At 39.7% G+C, this 23,206-nt stretch overlaps 1 protein-coding gene across 10 annotated transcripts in view; it reads right to left on the bottom strand.

Annotated features, from left to right (window-relative positions):
- cobl (cordon-bleu WH2 repeat protein) overlaps nt 1-23,206 on the bottom strand; it is a 66,274-nt gene that overhangs the window by 39,639 nt on the left and 3,429 nt on the right. For 2 of the 10 annotated variants that reach the window (XM_080897198.1, XM_080897199.1), the window contains exons 2-7: nt 14,045-14,239; nt 10,437-10,647; nt 8,474-8,702; nt 6,216-6,260; nt 5,473-5,561; nt 5,122-5,193 (exon numbers count right to left, since the gene is read on the bottom strand). In XM_080897198.1, the coding sequence (XP_080753324.1) occupies nt 5,122-5,193; nt 5,473-5,561; nt 6,216-6,260; nt 8,474-8,702; nt 10,437-10,647; nt 14,045-14,239 (841 nt within the window). Of the gene's footprint in view, nt 1-5,121; nt 5,194-5,472; nt 5,562-6,215; nt 6,261-8,473; nt 8,703-10,436; nt 10,648-14,044; nt 14,240-16,184; nt 16,353-17,990; nt 18,107-23,206 lie in introns of those variants that run through there. The other 8 variants (XM_080897203.1, XM_080897204.1, XM_080897202.1 and 5 more) reach the window with 8 other exon arrangements.

The raw sequence follows: 23,206 nt of genomic DNA, 5'->3' as shown, positions 1-23,206 counted from the left end.
GCCTCTAGTGTTGTACGTCACATCCCCATTGAGTTCCTGATGAAGGCTCTTAGGGTCCCATTGATCTTGTACAATTCTAGGCATTCCAGTATCCAGCTGTGGGGCATTGAGTCATAGGCCTTCTTGTAATCAATCCAGGCAGTGCACAGGTTGGTCAGTCTGGTCTTGCAGTCTCGGCTGACTGTTCTGTCTACCAGTAGCTGGTGTTTTGCGCCTCTGGTATTCTTGCCAATTCCTTTCTGTGTCCCGCTCATGTATTGACCCATGTGCCTGTTCATCTTAGCCGATATGATGCCTGACAGGAGCTTCCATGTAGTACTGAGGCAGGTTATTGGTCGGTAGTTGGAGGGGACCGGTCCCTTCTTGGGGTCCTTGGGGATCAGGACCATCCGACCTTCAGTTAGCCATTCCGGGTGTCTCTCGTTAACTAGCAGCTGGTTCATTTGTGCTGCCAGACGCTCGTGGAGTGCAGTCAGCTTCTTTAGCCAGTAGACGTGAACCATGTCGGGCCCTGGTGCTGTCCAACTCTTCATACTGGAGACCCTTTCTTGGATATCTGCCACTGTGATGGTTACTGGACCCTGTTCAGGGAGGTCGCTATGGTCTGCCCTCAGATCCACTAGCCACTGAGCATTGCCGTTATGGGTTGCGTCCTTCTCCCATATGCTCTTCCAGTACTGCTCCGTCTCCAGCCTTGGTGGTGCTGTTCTCTTATTATTATTGTTCCCTTGCCACTGAGAGTACACCTTTGCTGGTTCTGTGGAGAACAGCTGGTTTATTCTCCTGCCTTCTATCTCTCTGGTGTACCTCCTGAAGCGGCTGGCCAAGGCTGTGAGTCTTTGCTTGGCAGTTTCCAAGGCCTCAGGTATGGACAGCTTGCTGTATTTCTTATGCACCTTCTTTGTCGCACCTTTCTGCAACTCCGTTAGTTGGCTAACCTCCCTCCGTGCTACTTTAATCTTGCCCTCTAGCCTCCTTCTCCATGGAGGGTACTGCCTCTTGTTGCTGTTCAACTTGTAGCCAAGCATCTCACTGATCACTGCTGCCGTTTTGTAGATCAGCTTGTTAGTGTCGGTAATCGTGGTTGTAGGTATTGTGTGTGTGTGTGTGTGTGTGTGTGTGTGTGTGTGTGTGTGTGTGTGTGTGTGTGTATATATGTATGTATATATATATATATATACATATATATATATACATGCTAAACTTTACCTCTCACTACTTGCTGTATCATTATTCATTTTGACATTTTCTGGATACTCTGAATTTTCCCTACTATCTTTTAATGCTTCTGTCTTTCATTTAATCTAATTTGTTTTAATGACTTACTGGTTTTGTTATCATTAACTGTTTATTGTGTTATTGTGAAGCACTTTGGTATACCCTTGGTTTTAAATGTGCTATACAAATAAACCTGTATTGTATTGTATATTAAGAAGTATACGAGATCAAAATGGGAGACGCCTCTTAGGGTGGTTGAGAATAACTGAGCTAAGATCCTGTGGGACTTTCAGATACAGATGGACAAAATGGTGGCTAACCAACCGGACATAGTAGTGATAGACAAGCAGAAGAAGACGGCTGTAGTGATAGACGTAGTGATACCGAATGACAGCAACATCAGGAAGAAGGAACACGAGAAGCTGAAGATGTACCAAAGGCTCAGAGAAGAGCTCGAGAAGATGTGGAGGGTGAAGGCAACAGTGGTCCCAGTGGTAATTGGAGCACAAGGTGCAGTGACTCCCAAGCCAGGCGAGTGGCTCCAGCAGATCTCAGGAACAACATCTGCGATCTCTGTCCAGAAGAGCGCAGTCCTAGGAACAGCTAAGATACTGCACAGGACCCTCAAGCTCCAAGTGCTCTGGTAGGACCCGAGCTTGAAGGAAATAAGAACAGGGCCCTGTTGGAATGCTACTCCGTTTCCAGCAGAAGAGGTTACTTGACTAGGATGTGGGACCTATGGAACCTTCGATACCCAGCAGACTGACAGAGAAACAACTAATAGCTTGGTGTTCCAACATTGAGTAGAAGGAACTGCTTTCACAGCTAGAGATCCATAAGGTATATAGCACAAATGCTATGGCAAGGGAGAGCCAGGACAACAAGTCAGGCGGGAGATATTACCTCCACCCGAGATTGAGTACCAGGCCCCAAGTACGATGGAAGAAGGAGCACTGAGTGCGAGCGTAGCTGACCAGAACGAGAGGATCATGGTGAAACTGGAAACCTGGACCCTCTGTAGTTGGTTACCAAGACTACATGAAGTACCCTCTGAAAGTCTACTAGAAGATGTGAATGCAGCACTAAGGAAAATTCCTACTGCAAACAGCAAGCTGCCCATATCTGACGCCTTAGAAACTGCCAAGCAAATACTCACAGCCTTGGCTAACCACTTGAAAAGGTATAGCAGAGAGATAGAAGGCAGGAGAATAAACCAGCTGTTCTGCACGGACACATCCAAGGTGTACTCTCAATAGCAAGGGAACAATATAAGAACAGCGTCACCAAGGCTGGAGACGGAGAAGTATTGGAAGAGCATATGGGAGAAGGATGCAACCTAAAAGAACAATGATCAGTGGCAAGTGGATCTAAGAGCAGTATGAAAAAAAACCAAAAACGCTTGGACACCGCTAGCATAATTGACAGGTTTTTGACGGGGCTTCCACACAAACGCAAAGCAGGAGATGAAGCATCGCCAAATATGTTTCCAAACCAACCAGCGCGAACATTTTTCTTGTAAAACAAAGGGGGGCCTAGCAAAAAAAGTTTGAGAACCACTGTATTAGAGGAACTTAAGCAATGCCACTCCCTAAAAAGCTAAGAACAAATAAATACTGCATATTTTAAAAAAAACTTTTAGAAGTGAGTTTGCTTTAGAATGAGGTCTTCCCAGACATAACGCTATTTGACCATGCTAATGTTTTATGACCACACACACTTACACTGACACACACAGTAGTTTAGCCCCTAATGAACAATTAGAGATAAGAGGCTGGGCTTTTAGTGCTAATGTAGCCAAGGTAGGGTAATGTGATGCCTTTGGGTTGATAACACTCTGTGGGTGTGTGTTTTCTGGTGTGTGCAAATGCATGCGTGTGGTCTAAAAACTGCCCAGGCTGAGAAACAATCATAGGGGGAAAAAAAGCTGCATTAAAGTCCAGTAGAAAAAAAAAGAATTATTAATCAATCCAACAAAACTGTCTTTCATACTTTTCAGTGTTTCAGCAAAGTAAATGAGTTGTGCTGTGTCTATAACAGTTTTGATGTTTAATTCATAGTCTGCTGACTTTTTTCCTTTTAATTACACTGTGATCCCTATATGCAAAATCTTTAAGAAATAATTAAAGACAACGAAGAGAATAAAAAAAGGACAAAGAGGACTGGCTGGAAAAGGAAAAGAAGAAGATAATGTTAATAATGCTCAGTATTAAGCAGTAGACACAAAGTTGGAAGGGTGGAGTCAAGGGCAAGCTTAGAGAAGCAGTGTACTGAATAGGAGGGAGGCAGGCAGGCTAATGTAATCAAATGCCATTGATTTAGTTATAGCTATAACAGCTTCAGTGCTGCTAAATGCAGCGTCTAAATGTGCATCTGGATATACTGCAGAGAAATCTTGGAGGAAAATCTTTTACATTATGTTACTGATGTTTATCATATTCAGATTCTAAAATCAGCTCAAATTTGTATACACACACATATATATATATATATATATATATATATATATATATATATATATATATATATATATATATATATATATATATATAAACATTTGAGCTGATTTTAGATATATATGTATGTATATGTATCCAAATTGGATACGTACTACCAAATTAGTGCTCAGATGCAGAAGTAAAGAGATGGATGATGGTTGCTTAAAAGAAAATGTAATGGTGTTATGAACTGCACTGATAAAGACCTGTGATGAACAGATGCTTGAGAGTCTGCTGACTAATCTTATAGAATGACTGCCCTCTGGAGGACATCGGCACACATTACTGCATTGAAATAATCTAGTCTCTCTGCACCATAGTTTGTGCTTGGTCTTCATTCTAACAGCTCTCTCTGGTCCTCTTTTGTCTTTTCCTTCTACTTCCCTTCACCCCAACTGGTTCTGTATTAGATTTCTCCTGTCTGTAAGCCTGGATCTACAGGAGATTTATTTCTGCTAAAAGTTTTTTTGTTGTCCTGCAGTGTCATCAAGTTGTTGGTCATAAGGGAATGTTGGGTTTCTATTGCAGAACTACTTTTTAAAGCTGAAACAACTAAAAATTTCCATTAAAACGAATAAATTATCGGCCAAAGTGACGGGCTTTGGTGACACAGGCATGGATGGATTACTGTGACTGTGGGTCTTAAACACAAACTTGCCATGGGTCCTTGTTATCTACTCATGCAAATACCAGGCACAACATATGCCCTTGTCAAAAGACAGTTTTATTGCACGTAACAAGGCAACTTACATCCACATTTATCTTGTATTTGTTGACATGTTAAATTACTGCTATTATGACTACTGCTACATATAACTCGTGCAGGACAATTTACCCCGAGGCACCAACAGGAAGCTTTCAATAGTCTTAACTGTGTAAGTCAGTAAAATGTTAAATGCAATCCAAAATCAAGCACTAAAGGTGATGACAAAGGACACAGATGGCATAGTACTAGCAGTGCTGCTCTATTGCTAATGCTTGTTTCAAAGCTAAAGTCCATCCATCCATCCATTCGCTTCCGCTCATCCTTTTCAGGGTCGCCGGGGCGCTGGAGCCTATCCCAGCTGTCATAGGGCGAGAGGCGGGGTACACCCTGGACAGGTCGCCAGTCTGTCGCAGGGCTTCAAAGCTAAAGTCCTCCTGTTTATTTTGATACATTTTTTGAAAATCCCTTATATTAAAAAAATAAAGCAATGATGATGCACACAACTTAAGGTAAAAGCCACTGGCTCCAAGGTATGTTCCCAGTTTGCACAAACAGCAGTCTGTCCATAGAAGCAGTCTGTATTATGTTCCAGTTATACAGAATAACTGGAACACCGTATGGGATTGCACGGCTTCAGTAACAAGTTAAGATGAGAGCTTTATTTCCCTTCTGGACATTGTAAAAATTGTTAGACGTACTTACACAGGATTGTGTGTCAGTGTTTTGGATTATTTTATCATCAAAGTCATCCATGTCCACAGATGTTGTCTCTGTCTGCAAACGGAAGGCACAACTAACATGCAGCATCAAACTATTCAGCCATGCATTTAGCTTGCCTCAGCTATCAGTTAAGTATGAATGGCCTATAAGTATGATGCTAAAGGTTAGTTTGTAAATTACTTCACACTATTATTTTTCTAATGATACTTGTATAAATAATTAAATGCAAAAACTAAGGGCAGAATTATAATGATGTCCATGCTGTTTTCTTATTTAATAATTCCGACATACTTCCTGCACACATACAGCATATTGCCCAGGAATGAGTCTCACCTTGGATTTCCTCCTGTTGAACTGGAAGATACCCAGGAGGCCTTTTTTTTCTGGTCTGTCCAAACTGCCAGTACTGGAGCGAACAAAGTCTAAAAAAGTAAAACAAGAGCAGGAGGAAAGTAATGTAAGCACCTTATAATTAAAGAAAGGGAGGAAAGAAAAAGGGAAAGACATGGTTTTTTCTGCATGCAAAGGTTAACGAAAAGGTTAACATATGGTTAACAGAAAAAAATAGTTTTTTTTTTAACAGTCAGTCAACTCTAAATATTACTCCAAACAGATACCTTTGTTTTAAAAGCAATAAATTAACCTTCCAGTTTTGCTCAGAAGAGGGAGCTGCAGCTTTGCTTTTCCTCAGGTTCACCTCTACCCAACTTTTATAATCAGCTAAGCAGTAAGTAAGAATGTGTCGTGATAAAACTACAGACTCAAGGACTGAGAGGGAAGGTAAACTAACTATCAAACATTTAAGGGCTAATACTCATGATTTGGGTTCTGAAACGAGGCAGAAGCAAGCCAATTTATTAATAAAGCCTTTAAAAATTGAAGGCATTGATGTTCACGCAGGTTAAAAAAAAGTACATAAAGCAACAAATGATTTCTTTTAATATGGCTGGTTAATGGTTAATATCCAATGCAGCAACAATGCAGGGTTAATAAGCAAGCAGCGATACATTGGGTTAAACAACCACATGTATTTGAATGGTGCCAACGCTAAGACACACAATATATACGTCTAATACCTGTGTAGTTAAGTGCAGGGGCAGAAGCCATTTTAGGCTGGAAAGCTGTAAAACATGATAAAGTTTAAAAACACAAACGTCATTAATGGATAACTCATCTACATGACAGAGCGGCTGTGCTTGTGCTTTTGTGTCACAGCACAGCCGATGCGCTACGTAACTACTGATTCACAAGAGGAAGTCATTTGTATAATTGCCTCATAATAATGAAAGTAAACTACATTACTACTATGTTCAAAAGGGTAGGACTGTGTAAAATGTAACTGAAAACATGACGCGGTGATTTGGAAAGGATTCGAACCCTACAATTTACCAAAAACCTTTTAGCATACCAAATGCTGAGAAAGAAACATTTAAAGGGAAACTGGGTGGCCTTGTTGATTACCAAAATCTTGCACAAGAGTGCTTGACCATAAAAGTGACATAATGTTCTACTGTTCCCTTGTCACATCACTTAAGTGATAAAATACACGTTTTTACTGTGAGATCACAAGAGAACCTTTAACTATAAATACCAGTGGGTGTGGATAATCGCGCAGTAAACAACCATAACTTCATACTACATGAATTATGTATTAATACAAAGGCCGTACATGATTCATAAAAGCTCGCTATTTCAGCCGTTGTATGGACAGGATAACAGCAGATACTGTGAGACAATAGCAGGGCAAGCCAAAGCACACACCAGTATCCACGCTAACATCCTTTGTCTGCTTAAATTTCACATCATCATCTTAAGTGTTACATCCTATGTTTACCAGATAGTTTTATTCAGCAGAGCAAAGCATTATTTTATCTTTTAAAAAGTTAATACAATTTTGAATATATGTACAGACACTTGCTTTAAAGTGACTGGAGTTAGAGGTGAAATGTGTAAGATTTAGGTATGTGCTTAACAAGTCCCCTAGAATTTTAAACGCTCTTTTTCTACAACAGCAGTCACCTAATGTTATTATGCGACCTGCAAAAAACTGGGGCTACAGCACGGACAGAGGGCTCCAACCCTCTTTCTCTCTGTTTTAGACATAGTGCATTTGAGCAAGGTGGAGAGCAAGCAGCTAACAGATGCAAAAATCAGCACGGCTGCACAGTACTTTGATGAAGAAAACGATGAGCAGTTGTACGTCTGTGGTGTCAGAGTAAAGTGGCATATAACCACGTAACCAAAGTGATGTGTAACCACATGCAGCACAGGAGCGTGAACGCTAACCTGGAAGGAAGGAGGGTTACCGGTGCTAGTACTGTAGACTTTAGCCACATTCAGGAAACTAATCTGGCAATCTGTGTCTGCTTAGATATATAAGATTTGCAACATTATAGATGGCACAGACATTTCAGCGACATCTAAAACAAAATACAATTATTAAGGAACCCGATTAAGAGTTTATCTAAACAATGTGAAAATTGAACAACTGAGATTTATTCTCAAAGACAGTTATAACAGATGTATCTACTGAATATAGGATGCTAACCCGTCTATGCTAACCTGTACCTACAGACAAAATAACAGAGGGGTAACTCGTCAGTAGTGCCTTAAACATATATTCTTTCAACTTCTGTGGTGGCAACAAGTCTTCCAGTTTGTGTAGAAACCTTTGGGAAATAATTTGGTAAACATAATTTCCTTAGGGATTAATAACGTATTCTGATTCTGAAAACAGACCTTAGCTCCATTTCTGTGAAACCTCTGTAAACTCCTAATAACTTTAAAGTCGCTCAAGTTCATTTTATCATTATCATTATTTATTTATTTTATTTATTATGACAGGTAGCTGACTGCTGTTACATTTACAGTCACAAGGTAGTACGTTCTTATCAACTCTTATCTTCCATTCACCTTTTCCCTCTGCGTTCCTCCCATACAAGCCCCAGATAAAATTTTGCCTGACCGACATGGTTCACCGATGGAAAAACAGAGAGGAAAAACCTTTTATTAAAAATCAAATCCAGAGAAAAAAAATGCCATCCTGTCTTCCTTCTCCTGTTTCCTGATCAATGTAGCCATTACAAAGACTGTAGCCATGTAAATATGGTTAGTGATATGTGTGTGATATGATATGTATATACGTTTGACTGTGAGATTGTGCAGCTTCTCCATTATAGCATTACACAGATTAATGAATAAATATTTCCACATTAAAAGAATCAAAAGAAAAAAGTATCATCGCTTAGGATCTGTATCATCTTGCGTGCTACTGGGAAAACAATACTAACAGAAATTTGACATATTTCACAAAGAGAAATGAGGTCAGGCTTACCTAGCCTCTGATCATGTACGTAGAGATCTTTGATCCCGAGTTCTGCTAGAGTTTTGTCCAGCGGTAACTCTCGTTGGCTGATGCTATCCTTCAGCAGCAGGACACGTGTAGGGTCGAACTCACACTTGTCACAGATGACTGGTATCAGAGCCTGGAGCGATATCAAGGGGTTCACCCGTACTACGGCCTTCTGGTTGCCATGATAGTTCACCATCAATCGCACAGTTTTCTGATACACAGAGGGGAAAATGATGGAGAAAATTAGACACGCAAACAGCTGGATGACATTAAGAGCTAATCAAGGATGAATCATCAAGTCAAGAAAAAGGATGATGTAGTTAAGGGAAAAAATACAACAAAGTTAACTGACTGATAAAATATGCTAGCCTAAAAGACATACTTAACTAATATTTATACATATATATATAAATATATTTAAATATAGTCATATTTCTGATTGATGTACAATAGCATATTTTGGTTTAAAAATATAAAAAGTAGAGGAGAACACACAGAGGATGACACTGCAATAATAAAGAAAAAGAAATAACAATAAAAGAAAGCACAATTCTACCACAGTACTATTGGCAGCCTCTTTCGTGACTGTACCAAGCTTATCAGCAAATTGTGGAAGAGGTGCTAAGTTGTTATAATTTACCCATTATATATGAAAATGTTCAGGTTGATGGTCATAGGTTTTCCAAAATAAACAGTATTTTAAGCCTGTGACATGGGTATATTTTAATGTTTCTGCTAATATGGTCACTAGATAGATGGTTGAAATACTCGAGACTATCGGAAGGTTAAATGGAGACAAAAATAAATTTCCCATCTTTGTGACTGAAGCAATTTTTCCTAACCAAGAATAATCAAATTAGCAACCAAAACAGGTAACTGATAGTATAATGTAATATTAAAATAAGGTGCAAAACTGACATATTTGTTACTGGTAGCCATTTCCGTGTAGTTTTTCTGGTGCATCGGGAAAGGACAAACAGTTTATTTATCGCTAACTATTGTTCAGTTAATCAATTTAGTTACATAATTTCCTAAAGGATTAATAAAGTATTGTGATTCCTTACTTCTGACAATTTTATAAGTACTACACTAATTTTAAATGTTTGCATTTTACTGAATTTTGTTTCTAACATTTTGAACACCCCATTCATATCAACAAAACACATTTCAATAGCAGTGTGAACGATATCTTCCATAACCGTAGACTTTATTCCTGGGCTAACATATTAGACTACTGGGTGGATCCAATACACTGGCAATCGAAACAAGCTATTTAATTTGAGCTGTTGAAATTGGTTACATAATGAGAAGATGTGAGATAAAACAGAGAAGACCAATGACTGACAGTGCTGTCTGAAACAGTGTCAGCCTCTGGCCTATGGCCAGGTGGGGTCAAAGGGAGAGAGAGCAGCCAGTGAGTCCTGAGAAGAGCAGAGAAATAATGCATGGTAACTAAAGGTAAGGTACTCATCAAATATTCAAACGGTAGGAGGAGAGTGAAGGCGAAGACAAGAAAAGGCAGAGAGAAAGAGATTGATGCTGAATAGAATAAAACATCCAGACAGACAGTAAGGCAGAAAAAGCACACTAGACTTAAAATCAGTTTATAAACTCCAATAAGGGACTTGCTGGCCAGTTTAATACCAACCAGCTTCCTACCTTAGAAATGGCCCTTACAGGATTCACTGGCCATGCTTTCTGCCAGTGGTCAGTGATAAAAGGCAGAGAGGGACAGGCATTACATAAGACTTGCAGTGAATGCAAATTTGATTTGTAAAAACATGAGATAACCCTTTGTGCAATCAAAACAACACAAATCCAAGCCAGGCATAAAAAAGAAAACATTTGCAGGTTTTAAATATGCTGTAACAGTATAGTCCAACATATAAAGCACATATGACAAAAGAGGAGGTGGCTCAAGGTGTCAGGATCCACTGCAACTCACCTCTGGCACTTTGGGTGCTGGTCTGCGCGCCACTTTCTCCTCCAACACTTTTTCCTTGATAAGCACACAGGCCACGTTAAGGGAGCCCAACAGTGCGTTGGGCTTGAAGCCCAAAGACCGGCCCTCAGGAGACAGAACCTCCAAAGTGTGCAGAGCTGGATTCAGGTGGTAGCGACTACACAGCTCGACCAGCAGATCCATCAGTGCTTTACTGAGAGGGAAAGAGAGAGATAATAGGAGTGAGAGGGAAAGTGTGTGTGTGTATGTGTGTGTGAGTGTGGGTGTTTAAGAAAGAAATGCAGAAGGAGATGAGAAGAGAAGAAAGGGAGGCAGGACAAAAGCTAGGGTTACAAAGTCTTCGAAGCTTAGCTGAAGTAAAGAGAACGGAATGAAACAATGCCACACTCTCACTTGATGCACTTCAATGAAACAATGGGTGGTATTTTGATCTAAGCCATTTCCACAGACAAAATACAGATACAATGACAGCAGCAGTGATTTAAATATGAACATCAAAACATTGCCTTCATCTTAATTCTTTCTGTACAAATATTTTTCATTCATTTGAGGTTGATTGTATATTAGTAGCACCTTTTTCTTAGAATGTTCTTATCCATTTTAAACCCCTACAAAAATCCATGTTATTGTTTAATTTTGCCAAACTCTGACTGAAAAATAACACACTGTATGTGAAGTAGAACTAAAACCTGAGCGCGTCCATATGCTCTATAAAAGGTAAGGTGGTTGCTGAAGATTTCACCTGTGCAGTCCATCTAAGAGTCTTTACAAAAAAGGTAGTGACAAAGCACTGGGCATAAAAAATAATACCTCTGTCATTCACTTATGCCCATTGCTTTGTGTGCCTGTTTGGATTGCGGTGCTCATGTGGAGGCCTATAGTACTACTTGTCAATCCTCACATAAAGAAACCTAGAAACAGTCTCCAATGTTTTCTGGGAACAGAGATCAGATGACAGAACTGAGAGAGATACTGCTACAAAGAGCACCATTGACAATCACTAACATATGGATGCAGACTGCAACTAAAACCAAAAACAGACCCAGTGTCTGGTGTGCTTCTCGAGATTCATTTCATACAAAACATGCCAAAACATAATGACTATCTCTAAGTATTTACTCTATTTTTTTCTATGTATTTACTCTAGCACTGAATATATACCTCCCTGGTTCACATAGGGTCATTTTTAACCATGTTATGGTCAAGCATTACTAAGCTGTAGTTTCAAGTACCTATCGTAGATATTTAAAGTGTGACAAATTACATTACGAGGGTGCACAGGGCATGTAGATCATTCATGAAGTGTGACACTGCGGTCATAAAAATAATATATTAGGTGTAATAATAATATTAATAGGAGCATGACAACAAAAACACACAACCAGATAATAACTAAATAAGTAACTAACTGCCTAAGCAACAGTATTAATTCAGTAATAACATATACTATCATGCCTGCATTGTAAATGCCTAGTGCAATATCTGCACCACATTTTTCACTATTTTTAAATCCTACAAAATAAACCTGCTCGTGGTGATTGATTATAGCAAATATCCTAAAGCTTGTTTTATTTTGTCAATAGTGAGATCATGTTTATTTAACATGACTACTCGACTTTTGTAAAATAAGTTTGTGCTTTAAGAGAGCAGCAAAGGTGCGTCAACTAGAGCAAAGCCTCTGAGAGTCTCTGAGTCCTTTGTGAGGCACAACTTCCCTTAATCACAGGATTAATAAGGCAGGAATGAAAGTAAAAAAACAAACAAAGACTGGAACTTTACATTGATAACTGAAGTTTATGAGATCAGAAGAATGCAAAGATATGCCATATCTTTATTCAACCACTGTTTCGCTTATTTTAAAAGTAGAGAATTACGTCATCTCTGGTATAGTCATGACTGGAATGTGTTTAGATGAGACAGTCTGTCTTTTAAGTTCACAAAACATAAAACTAAAAAGTCCCAAGCCCATAACTATAAACAAGATAAAATTATATGTTGCAATGTGCTGGCACATTCCTGTATGTGCTATTTTTAGTCCTTGAATTTAATCACTAACTAACTATCACTATAGAATATAACAGGTGATATAAGTCTATGAGGAGTCTGCACTTTGACCTTAGGGTGGAGATAGTGAATGAGCCTTTGTATGAATGATTTGTGTTTACCCCTTTGTCATTGTCATAGTTTGCCGAGGCAAACTGCGTGGCGTGCGAAGAGAGGACCCAGGTGCAGACATTCTCAAACTCAAACTTAACTGATGATGAACTGTTTATTAAAGCAGGCAGAACAGTACAAAATAAAAGGGTGAAAACAATGCAAACTAAGCAATAACCTAAACTGGGGTTTAGGTTGAAGAACATGAAGAACCCTGGCAAGTAGAAAACATAGGGAAACGCTAAACATGGCAATGTGGTGAGGAAAACCTGAAAGCAGGACATGGCAAGGGAAAACGCAGATGATCCGACAAAGACTGAATGAGAAGGCACAGACTAAATACACACAGGAGGCTAATGAGAGAAGTGGGAACACATGGGGGAAACAGCTGACACACATGAACATAACGACGTCACAGTGGAAGAGTAATACTAGACACAGGAACACAAGACCTCTTCAAAATAAAACAGGAAACATAAGACGCAGACATGACAACCTGAACTTGACAACGTAAGACACAGACATGAAACACATGAAGGGCAAGGGAGACTTAACAGGGGTGGAAGACACAAGGGGAATCTAATAACAAAGATCTAGAACAACCTAGGCATGATAAAAAATGAACTTAGAAAACCTGAAGAGCTTAAACATATACTAAAACTCAAAACGCTGGGTCAAAAGACCCAGGACCGTGACAGTCATAGCAACAGGTTCTGATGTTTTAAGCAGCATTGATCATAATATGACCATCTTCTATTAAACATAGAAGGTCATACAAGGTCTTACCTTCATAGTGTCATAACAACCCGTGGTTTGTGCAATATTTAAAAGTGGAATGGGGGGCAGAGCCTTCAGCTTTCAGGCCCCTCTTCTATTATACTAGTTTTGCATGTTAGAAAGCCTCTATGACAATAATATGATACATAGTTTTTCTGGTGATGAGCATACAGAGGCATCTGATGGTGATACATTCTCTATAGTTATTAAAAGAGTCTCTTGTTGTTTTATACAAGATAGACATCCCCAGTTTTCTGCCCTAGAGACAATTGCCTCATTAGGGACAGAGAGCACTAGCAGGTCAGCCACTGACTCTCTGGGACAAAAAGCTTGTGTTGGAAATTGGAATGGAACCCCCCAACAAGGCCCCGCTGGCACAGCGAACAAAACATGCACAGGAGCAACAAACATACAGTTTTTCTGGTGACTGAATGAAGATCAACCTATAGAATCATATCGCAGAACTAACAATAAACTAAGGTTAGATTCGATTTGTATTTCCAGATATAAATAATAAAATAGCTACAGATATATGAAGATTTTATAGTCAAATAATATGAGATTAATGGGCAAAACTTTTGGTCATGACACATGTGACAATAAAATGAACAAATCAAAACTATGTTTGATATGTGCTTGTGTGGGCCTGTTTTTCTCACCTTCCATCCTCAGTCACATAAATCTGGTTGCCCTGTGGCAGGGTTAACTGTAAATCCACTGTGGCCCTCAGGATGTTCTCCTTGGCCTCCATGCCTGATGTCCCTCCCCCATCAGGTGTAGTGGTTCTGAAGATATGGCGTGGAGCGGGTTGAGGGGCCGGTGGTGGAGGTGGGGCATGGGCCTTCATCCTCCTTCTTGGTGATGAAAGTTGGAGAGATACACAAATAAGAATATTTTTTCTTTTTCAGGCCATCCTTTTCATATGATACAATACTTTAAAATTTCCTAATGACATATTTATTTTTATACAAACAAATTATATATTATAAATGTCTGTTTCCTCTGAATCATTACTGGTTTTTTTTCTGAAGTTCAGTCAGTTGCACAACATGACAGCCTATGAATACAAACCACTGCTACCACATCAGGGGCAGCCGGAATACTAATGTTGACTTTTTTTCTATCTTTCTGTTTCTGATTATGACATAACCTTCCCTTCATTTAGATTACATAACAAACTACAGACACGCCAAGATGATTATTTTGGTTATCAAGATCTCTGAGCCTTTTGGAGCTGTTTAATCTATCTGGTCTATTGCCTCTTTAATATCACTCCTACACTCCTACAATCAATGCCTGCTATCAAACAGCTTTCCAAAGGCAAATTAACATCTTTGCTTTGACAGAAACAACACCCCTCATTAGGGCTGGGCTATATCATACCGTTCACGGTAATACCGGTATTAATGTTGGGCAATGATAGGAAAATGAAATATCGTGATAGAATATGGGTAAAACGCGCATGCGCAGTGCCTACGTTTACATACGCACATGGCGGTGACGTAGAATGAGAAAAGCGAAAACAGATCGTTAAATGAAACGGATGAACCAGAACTGGTTTGTAAAAATGCTGCAACTTCAGTGGTGTGGAACTGGTTTAGTTTTCGTCCGTCAGATACACAACAAAGCACTGTTTTTGCTAGAACATGCTAGCGTGCCGTCGTTATTACCGTGTTGTTTGGACAATACGACACACTTAAAATCAATCCTTTGATTTTTCTGAAAATCGACAGTGCCCCTTATAATCCCGTGTGCCTTATGTATGAATTCTGGTTGTGTTTACTGACCTCTAAACGATTTTATGTACACGGCGCTCGAAAATCTGTCAAATGTTTTAGTACGACTTTGCTAAGCTACGAAGCCGCACCGCTTGATGGATTGTCGGAGCATTACGGCATCGTAGGCAGGAGCCTCGCGGAGTGATACTGTGCTTCAACATAATATTACCGTATTGTGTGTGTATAACCTCTTTTTAGGTTTTGTGGATATTATACATGGTTATGCTGAGGATATATCGGCCAGTTTCCACTGGAAATGCCTTTTGATTAAACTGTCAGCAAGGAATTTGCACTGTTACATTTTTATATAACTTTAATGCACATAAAAAACAGCTGGTTGTTTATGTGAAAATACATTGATGGGTTTTTGGTTTTTTTGCACTAATAAAGTTGTCGAGTTGTAAAGTATTTTGTCTAGTGTCAATTATATCGTCAGTTATATTGTTATCGTAAATTTTCAAATGTATATCGTGATAAATATTTTTGGTCATATCGCCCTGCTCTACCCCTCATTCATTTTCATTCCACCCCTGAGGAGAATCTATAAACATATCTGAACATATGAATCAACAATGTTATAAACAGTAATACAAAATACAAAATTGGGCTGACAGAACTGTAGCAGCGTTGAGAAAATTAGAAATTCTATTGGGGGGTTTTTTCTTAACAGAAATAAAGGAAGCCATAAAGTACTGAATGAGCCAGGGTGCAGACCACGCATCATTGAATCTCTTTAAAATACTTTTATGAAAATCACAAATTAAAAAAACAAACGCAGATGCAAAACATACTCCAGCCACACAGCTCCTCGTGAGCACTGTGACAGATGTCAATGACAAGCTCCTTCTTGTGTGTTTGACCTCGGCTAAACATAAACTGTACTTGCCCTGACACACACAGCTGATTAGACAGAAATGAAACAGTTCATTCTCTCAGCAATGACAAGTGCCATATGATTAAGCACACACTCACTCTCTCAAGTATTAGCCTTGGATAAGAAAAGAAAAAACATCCCACTCACATCAAAAACAGTCCTTGTGCTGATTAAGTGTTCCGAACGTGTTATATATCAGACTGTTTAACTCTCGTTCCAAGGATTCGGGAGACACCCCGAAGAATCAGTGTAAGCATTTAATTGTAGACTCCGAAGTTGTTCAATCCAGTATTCTCGACGTTATCCCTGCCCAGTTTAAAGACAGCAAAATGAAGGACGTTTGCACATGGACATAGCACAGTGAGTGGACTCTAACCTGGCTAAAGTTAACCATTAACAGCTACGTCACATATCAACTAACTCGCGCCCAAAGGGCTCATAGAGTCATTGACTCATTATCCAGTGCAGTGAGAATGTTTCACTTTTTGGAATCACAGTGCACGTCATTTCTAATTATTGACTAGAAAATCTCTGACTATATACGCACCTAAAACTGTGTGTAGTGATGAAAGAGCAGACTTACAGACCTGTAACTGTGAGAGACTTTTTGCATTTTCATGTTAAGTCTGAGTCTTTTAAGGTAAACAGCACAGGGCTCTGTGGAACTGTGGGACTGGGTCCTGGCCAGGCTTAACACAGGCAGCTAGTATCCTCCTCTCTCTTTCGCTTGCTGTTTGTCTCACCGTAACATTTCCCTTTCCCTCTCTCTCTCTCGCTTTTCCTCGCTCAAACATGTACAAAGACTCCTTTAGAAGAAGCCTAGTCTCCCACAGAGTTAGAATGAGCGTAAACAGAGAGAAAGAGTGGGAAAGTAAAGAAGCACCAAGGAACGCAACGCAAAAGGAAACCCAGCTCTGGCACAGGGGGGCAGTAAGTGCTGCTGAAGAGACTAAGTTACAATGCTCACACACATACACACCTGCACACACAGAAAAGGTTACTAATGGATAGTTCATTTTACTTGACAAAACAGCATTAACAAGGATGGATTTCTTTTGCTGGCCTCTATTAAAATTCTTTTAAAAAATTCGTCCACAATACTTTCTGCACAGGAGTACACATCAGTTTCCCTTCTAATAAAAAGAAGTCTATAGCAATGTATTCACATATATAAAATAATTATTGGTTTATACAGCAATGTCAGAAGTTTTTAACCCTCAGCATCAGCCGGGCTCCAGTCTACGGTGCATCTGAAATTAGAACATGTGGGCAGCTATAAAAACTTACCAGAAGGCACATAAATAAATATTTGAAAACATGCTTTACCTCTTCTATAACCTGAATATTACTATGCTCAATCTTGATCAAGACACTTGGGTTAAATCGTGACTGAATGTTAAGGCATGACTTTGTGTGGTGGCACACATATTACACTACAAAATGTAAACACTGCCAATGTGTACGTCAGAGTTAAGATTATTCCTGTTTGATAAAAAGATTGCATAATACTAAATACACACTGGAGACCACCTTCACTTTGTTTTTAAATAGGGGAGAAATAAAGGTTAGACAATGTATCATTTATCCTTATTTGTCAGGGAAACACTGAGTAAATGGTCCCACGTTCCAAGATCTTATCAACCCAATATCCAAATATACTAGTGCATGACCCTAGTATATTATCCTCTATCAGAACCATCAAAACACATTTTTGAGTGGGTTGAGCAGGTGACCCATATGCCGAAAGGCTACTGCAGGATCCCTGGCACACTTCTTTATTTATCTGTTAAAAAAGGATTCTTTTACATTTAATTTATAAGAAAAAAACATTAAGCTTAATCTAGATAAAGCACAAAAAATATTTTTATGTTTTGTATGTCTTATCAGAATTAATCATTTATATTTCTTTCATGTATTTGTCCAGTAATCACACATTTGAAAAGTCAGACTTACGTTTTCACCTGATTACGCAATAGACACAGAGTGTGCAGCACACATCCGGGACACTCAGGTTCTCCCTCCACACATGCATCTAGTCAGCATACCCTTTGAGTGTCATGGTGTCCCCATGGCAACCTATATTTACACCACTTGACTGCAAAAGAAGGCAGATCTTAGTCCAGTAGCAGCTGTGGATTGGAGAGGCATGCACACCCAGGGTGAGTGACCCGGAGAAACACCAGTGAACAAGAGACAGAGTGTGGGAGACTGAAATTGGACATATGAGCCAAGTAAAGCATTTGTTTGCAGTTGCTAGTCACAAAACCTTCTAATTCAGCATATGTCTTGATGCTCATATTACTATCAATGTGCTTAACCCCCACCGCATCTCAATGTCAAGTCTGGAAATGCCAGCTTCATCCTCTATATTCACAGTCTCACCGCTGCCCCTCTCACTACAGCAAAGTGAAAATTACAAAGCATAGAGAAGCAAATGAAAAAATGTCAACATTTATTTTTGAACCTCTGATTTTCTTAACAGACATACAAACAAATGTGTTGCCATAATAATGGTCTAGGCTTGCAGGCAGCATACAATCATTAGCTCTCCTCAGACTGATAAATCATATCCGGTTTTACTGTCTCATTTGCCCAAATGCAAAATATTTCACTAAATTTGCATACAAGCTGTAACCTTATTACATATTATAAATAGCCCTGAATTTGCAAATAGTCTGAGGCTCCAGTGTTAATATTTTTAACTTGTATGAAACTTTAATTTACCTGATTATCAAGTCCTGACTTCTCCAAAAGAACCAAGTTAGGGCTCTGCAGAGTCTGATCAACATGTGTGCAGAGACCGTAATAACCCGTGGGAGATTAACAAAAAAAAAAGAACACACACACCACACACACAACACCGCAGGTGCTAAATGATTTGTTACTCATGGGATCAATTAGGTTGCTTACACTCTTAAACAGTTAGCTAACGCAATAACCTCAGATGGAACCAGCAACCAGTAATCCACGGTTGTGGTCAAACTGTCTTTTTTTTTCTTAGAGGACGGACTGAAAGGACATGAGGTATCTAAAAGGCAGTCCTGCTTAAATTCTTTAAATGCTAATCAAAGCTGGTTCAGTGCTTGAGCACAGGATGTACCAGACCAGCTTTTACAAAAGGATAATACCATCCCACTGCATTAGCTACATTTAAAGGTTATCAATATTTTATAAATGTAACAATTATTTTCTACAGTTAGACTGGTGCTAATTTATATTTAAGTATGGACAAGAGCAACTATTCGTATTGTAACAACCTTTTTGTTTCGCTGCTATTTCTAGCATGTAAGGGAAACAATATTTTTTAAAAAGTTGATGTTTTTTATAGCCTGCATAAAACATGGCAAGAATGCACAGGACAAAATATTTACAGCTGTCTCTGAGTGATCTTTGGGACATCACAAATTCACCACAGCCTTTTGCATGTGCACGCGTTTAGCACTGCTAAAGTATTCGTCTGTCTCCTTTTGATTTTTGCTTCACGTCATTCCTTGACCTCATGGAAGACCTCAAGGAAAAAATGATTAGGACGTAGGATGTAATTTCACCAACGATTTAACCACAACCCAGAGTATTTATTTCACAACTAAAGAGAAAAATCCACCTACTGTGGATAGCACCACTACACATCAACCCTCTTTTTTGTATTCATCTCTTTTGACATATATAGTTATCATGTCTGCTTGTGACCAGTGACTAAGAGACATGCTGTAAACAGTTTAGCACAAAACATGTACCAAGACAACCACAATTCTCCAAATACAGGAACAGGAAGCTGACTTAACAGACTGTCTGCAGAGCTGGAAAAATCATGCCAGTTTTTTCCTTTTCTTATTTGGTCTTTTTTGAACATTTATTAACTGGCCTGTTCCCAAGGGCATTTCACTGTGTTCCAGCTACATTGTGGTAAAGCTCACGGGTGGCAAACAGACCAACAGAAGTAAGAGAACAAAAAAAGACAATAAATGGTTAGTAAGAAAGAGAGAGAAGAGGGAATCTCAGGTGGCACAAAGCCTTGTGTCGAGGGGGAACAGGGGGAAAGGGAATAATAAGGGTGGAGCAAAGAGTGGAATGTAGAGGAACAACAGCAGGAAATAATAATTAGTTTATTCTCTATTCCCTAAGCTGCTGCTTGTTCAATTAGAGAGAACTCCTGCTGGAGTGACAGGAAGAAAAGAAGAAGCAAAAATTAAAAAATATAAATATATAACACAAATCAATGAAAAGCTTCAGAAAAGCTGAAAAGTGAAATATTATCACAGCATTTGTGGGGAGAAAGTACAAAAGCATTCATTCATAACTTTTGGCAGAAAGCCATGCCTTAAAGGAAGGTTTGCCAACGTGAAAAAAGACTGCATGCGCTCCCTTCTGATACCCTTTATGTGTTTAATAATAATAGCTTAAAAATGTCACATGTTGGTAAATTACTGATATGATTACAGGTTATTTCTTATCTTTCTCTGCAATGAAGGCAAAAGCAGGGAGAAACATTCCAAGGTTAAACATGTGCAAATCTATCACATTGAACACTCCTCTGCTTTATCACATCAGCTAGATGAATCCACCCAGCTTTAGTCACACACATGCAGTCCGTCTGTCTTCCTCTGTGACAAACACACATACCACAGAGACTAACATATGACAGCAGGCTTCCAGAAATAAATCTGAGCAGTGCATAACAGCTGCATAATACAGGCAGATACAGTGTACTGTAGATACTGTCAAATATACAAGCACTACTTTGTTGTAAGGTGTCTGCTAGTGCTTTTTTTGCAGGGGAGGGAGGGTGGGGGCAGAGGTTGACAAGTGGAAGAAAACAGAGTGGATAATGTAGTGAACCTAAGGATCACGATAGTTTATAAATAGGGCCAGTCTAGATGTCTGAAATGTCACTGATATAACGAAGCATTGTGCTGGAGTAACTATCTTATGAGCATAAGTGCTGCCTGATAGTGCGCTGCCCAAGGACCGATTAATTTCATCCTACTGTGCCTGGCCTTGTAAAATGCACTGTTGTTGTTAATTAAAGGAGTAGCACTTCCAGTTAATTTAATTAATAAGCTAACTACTTCACATAAAGATTATATGCCAGTCTTGTGCTTTTGAGCAAATATATTCCATCAGCGTGTGCTGAACAGGCTTGCAGAAGCACTGCATCCACACCCTCTCTATTTTAAACGGGATGGCCTGAGAGCTAGATGCAGACATTACCAGATACATACTGCACTACTGCCAACAACGCATAGCCTCAAACGCAACCCTCTCTCTCCCATCTCAGCTTTCATGAGTTAAATTTAACTCATCATAAAAATAACGTCCAGCTGTTACCATGTACGCCCTTTGCTAAATATGCGCACTGTATAGGCTTCCGAGCAAAGACAAAAAGAAGGGAACTCCCTTAGTCAGCAGCCCTGAGCTAGTGGCCGACCACATGAACCTTAATATTTTATGAAGTGGGTGTGAGGTTTGGAAAGGTTACGTCTGCTTCTGTCTTAAAATCATCTGAGACACCAGCTAGGAAAAGACATACAGTATGCTAGCTTAGATTACTCTTAGTCTATCTATACGTGTGCAACACAAATGGCATTCAAATGCTATGCAAACAGTCAAACAGTAAGAATGGCATTTGAGTTCAGCGGACACAACTTCAAAGTAACGAACGTTTTTGACTGTAGCTAGGCGAGACCTCTCTTCATATACAGTGGGGCAAAAAAGTATTTAGTCAGCCACCGATTGTGCAAGTTCCCCCACTTAAAATGATGACAGAGGTCAGTAATTTGCACCAGAGGTACACTTCAACTGTGAGAGACAGAATGTGAAAAAAAATCCATGAATTCACATGGTAGGATTTGTAAAGAATTTATTCGTAAATTAGGGTGGAAAATAAGTATTTGGTCACCTCAAACAAGGAAAATCTCTGGCTCTCACAGACCTGTAACGTCTTCTGTAAGAAGCTTTTCTGTCCCCCACTCGTTACCTGTATGAATGGCACCTGTTTGAACTCATCATCTGTATAAAAGACACCTGTCCACAGCCTCAAACAGTCAGACTCCAAACTCCGCCATGGCCAAGACCAAAGAGCTTTCGAAGGACACCAGGAAAAGTATTGTAGACCTGCACCAGACTGGGAAGAGTGAATCTACAATAGGCAAGCAGCTTGGTGTGAAAAAATCAACTGTGGGAGCAATCATTAGAAAATGGAAGACATACAAGACCACTGATAATCTCCCTCGATCTGGGGCTCCACGCAAGATCTCATCCCGTGGGGTCAAAATGATCATGAGAACGGTGAGCAAAGATCCCAGAACCACACGGGGGGACCTGGTGAATGACCTGCAGAGAGCTGGGACCAAAGTAACAAAGGTCACCATCAGTAACACACTACAATGGCAGGGAATCAAATCCCGCAGTGCCAGACGTGTTCCGCTGCTGAAGCCAGTGCATGTCCAGGCCCGTCTGAAGTTTGCCAGAGAGCACATGGATGATACAGCAGAGGATTGGGAGAATGTCATGTGGTCAGATGAAACCAAAGTAGAACTTTTTGGTATAAACTCAACTCGTCGTGTTTGGAGGAAGAAGAATACTGAGCTGCATCCCAAGAACACCATACCTACTGTGAAGCATGGGGGTGGAAACATCATGCTATGGGGCTGTTTTTCTGCCAAGGGGACAGGACGACTGATCCGTGTTAAGGACAGAATGAATGGGGCCATGTATCGTGAGATTTTGAGCCAAAACCTCCTTCCATCAGTGAGAACTTTGAAGATGAAACGAGGCTGGGTCTTCCAACATGACAATGATCCAAAACACACCGCCCGGGCAACAAAGGAGTGGCTCCATAAGAAGCATTTGAAAGTCCTGGAGTGGCCTAGCCAGTCTCCAGACCTCAACCCCATAGAAAATCTGTGGCGGGAGTTGAAAGTCCGTGTTGCTCGGCGACAGCCCCAAAACATCACTGCTCTCGAGAAGATCTGCATGGAGGAATGGGCCAAAATACCAGCTACTGTGTGTGCAAACCTGGTAAAGACCTATAGTAAACGTTTGACCTCTGTTATTGCCAACAAAGGTTATGTTACAAAGTATTGAGTTGTATTTTTGTTATTGACCAAATACTTATTTTCCACCCTGATTTATGAATAAATTCTTTACAAATCCTACCATGTGGATTC

Source organism: Rhamphochromis sp. 'chilingali', assembly GCF_963969265.1.
Source record: "Rhamphochromis sp. 'chilingali' genome assembly, chromosome: 11".
Classification (NCBI taxonomy): Eukaryota; Metazoa; Chordata; class Actinopteri; order Cichliformes; family Cichlidae; genus Rhamphochromis; species Rhamphochromis sp. 'chilingali'.
Note: the sequence above shows the minus strand (reverse complement) of the source record. Positions and strands in the feature narration are given on the sequence as shown.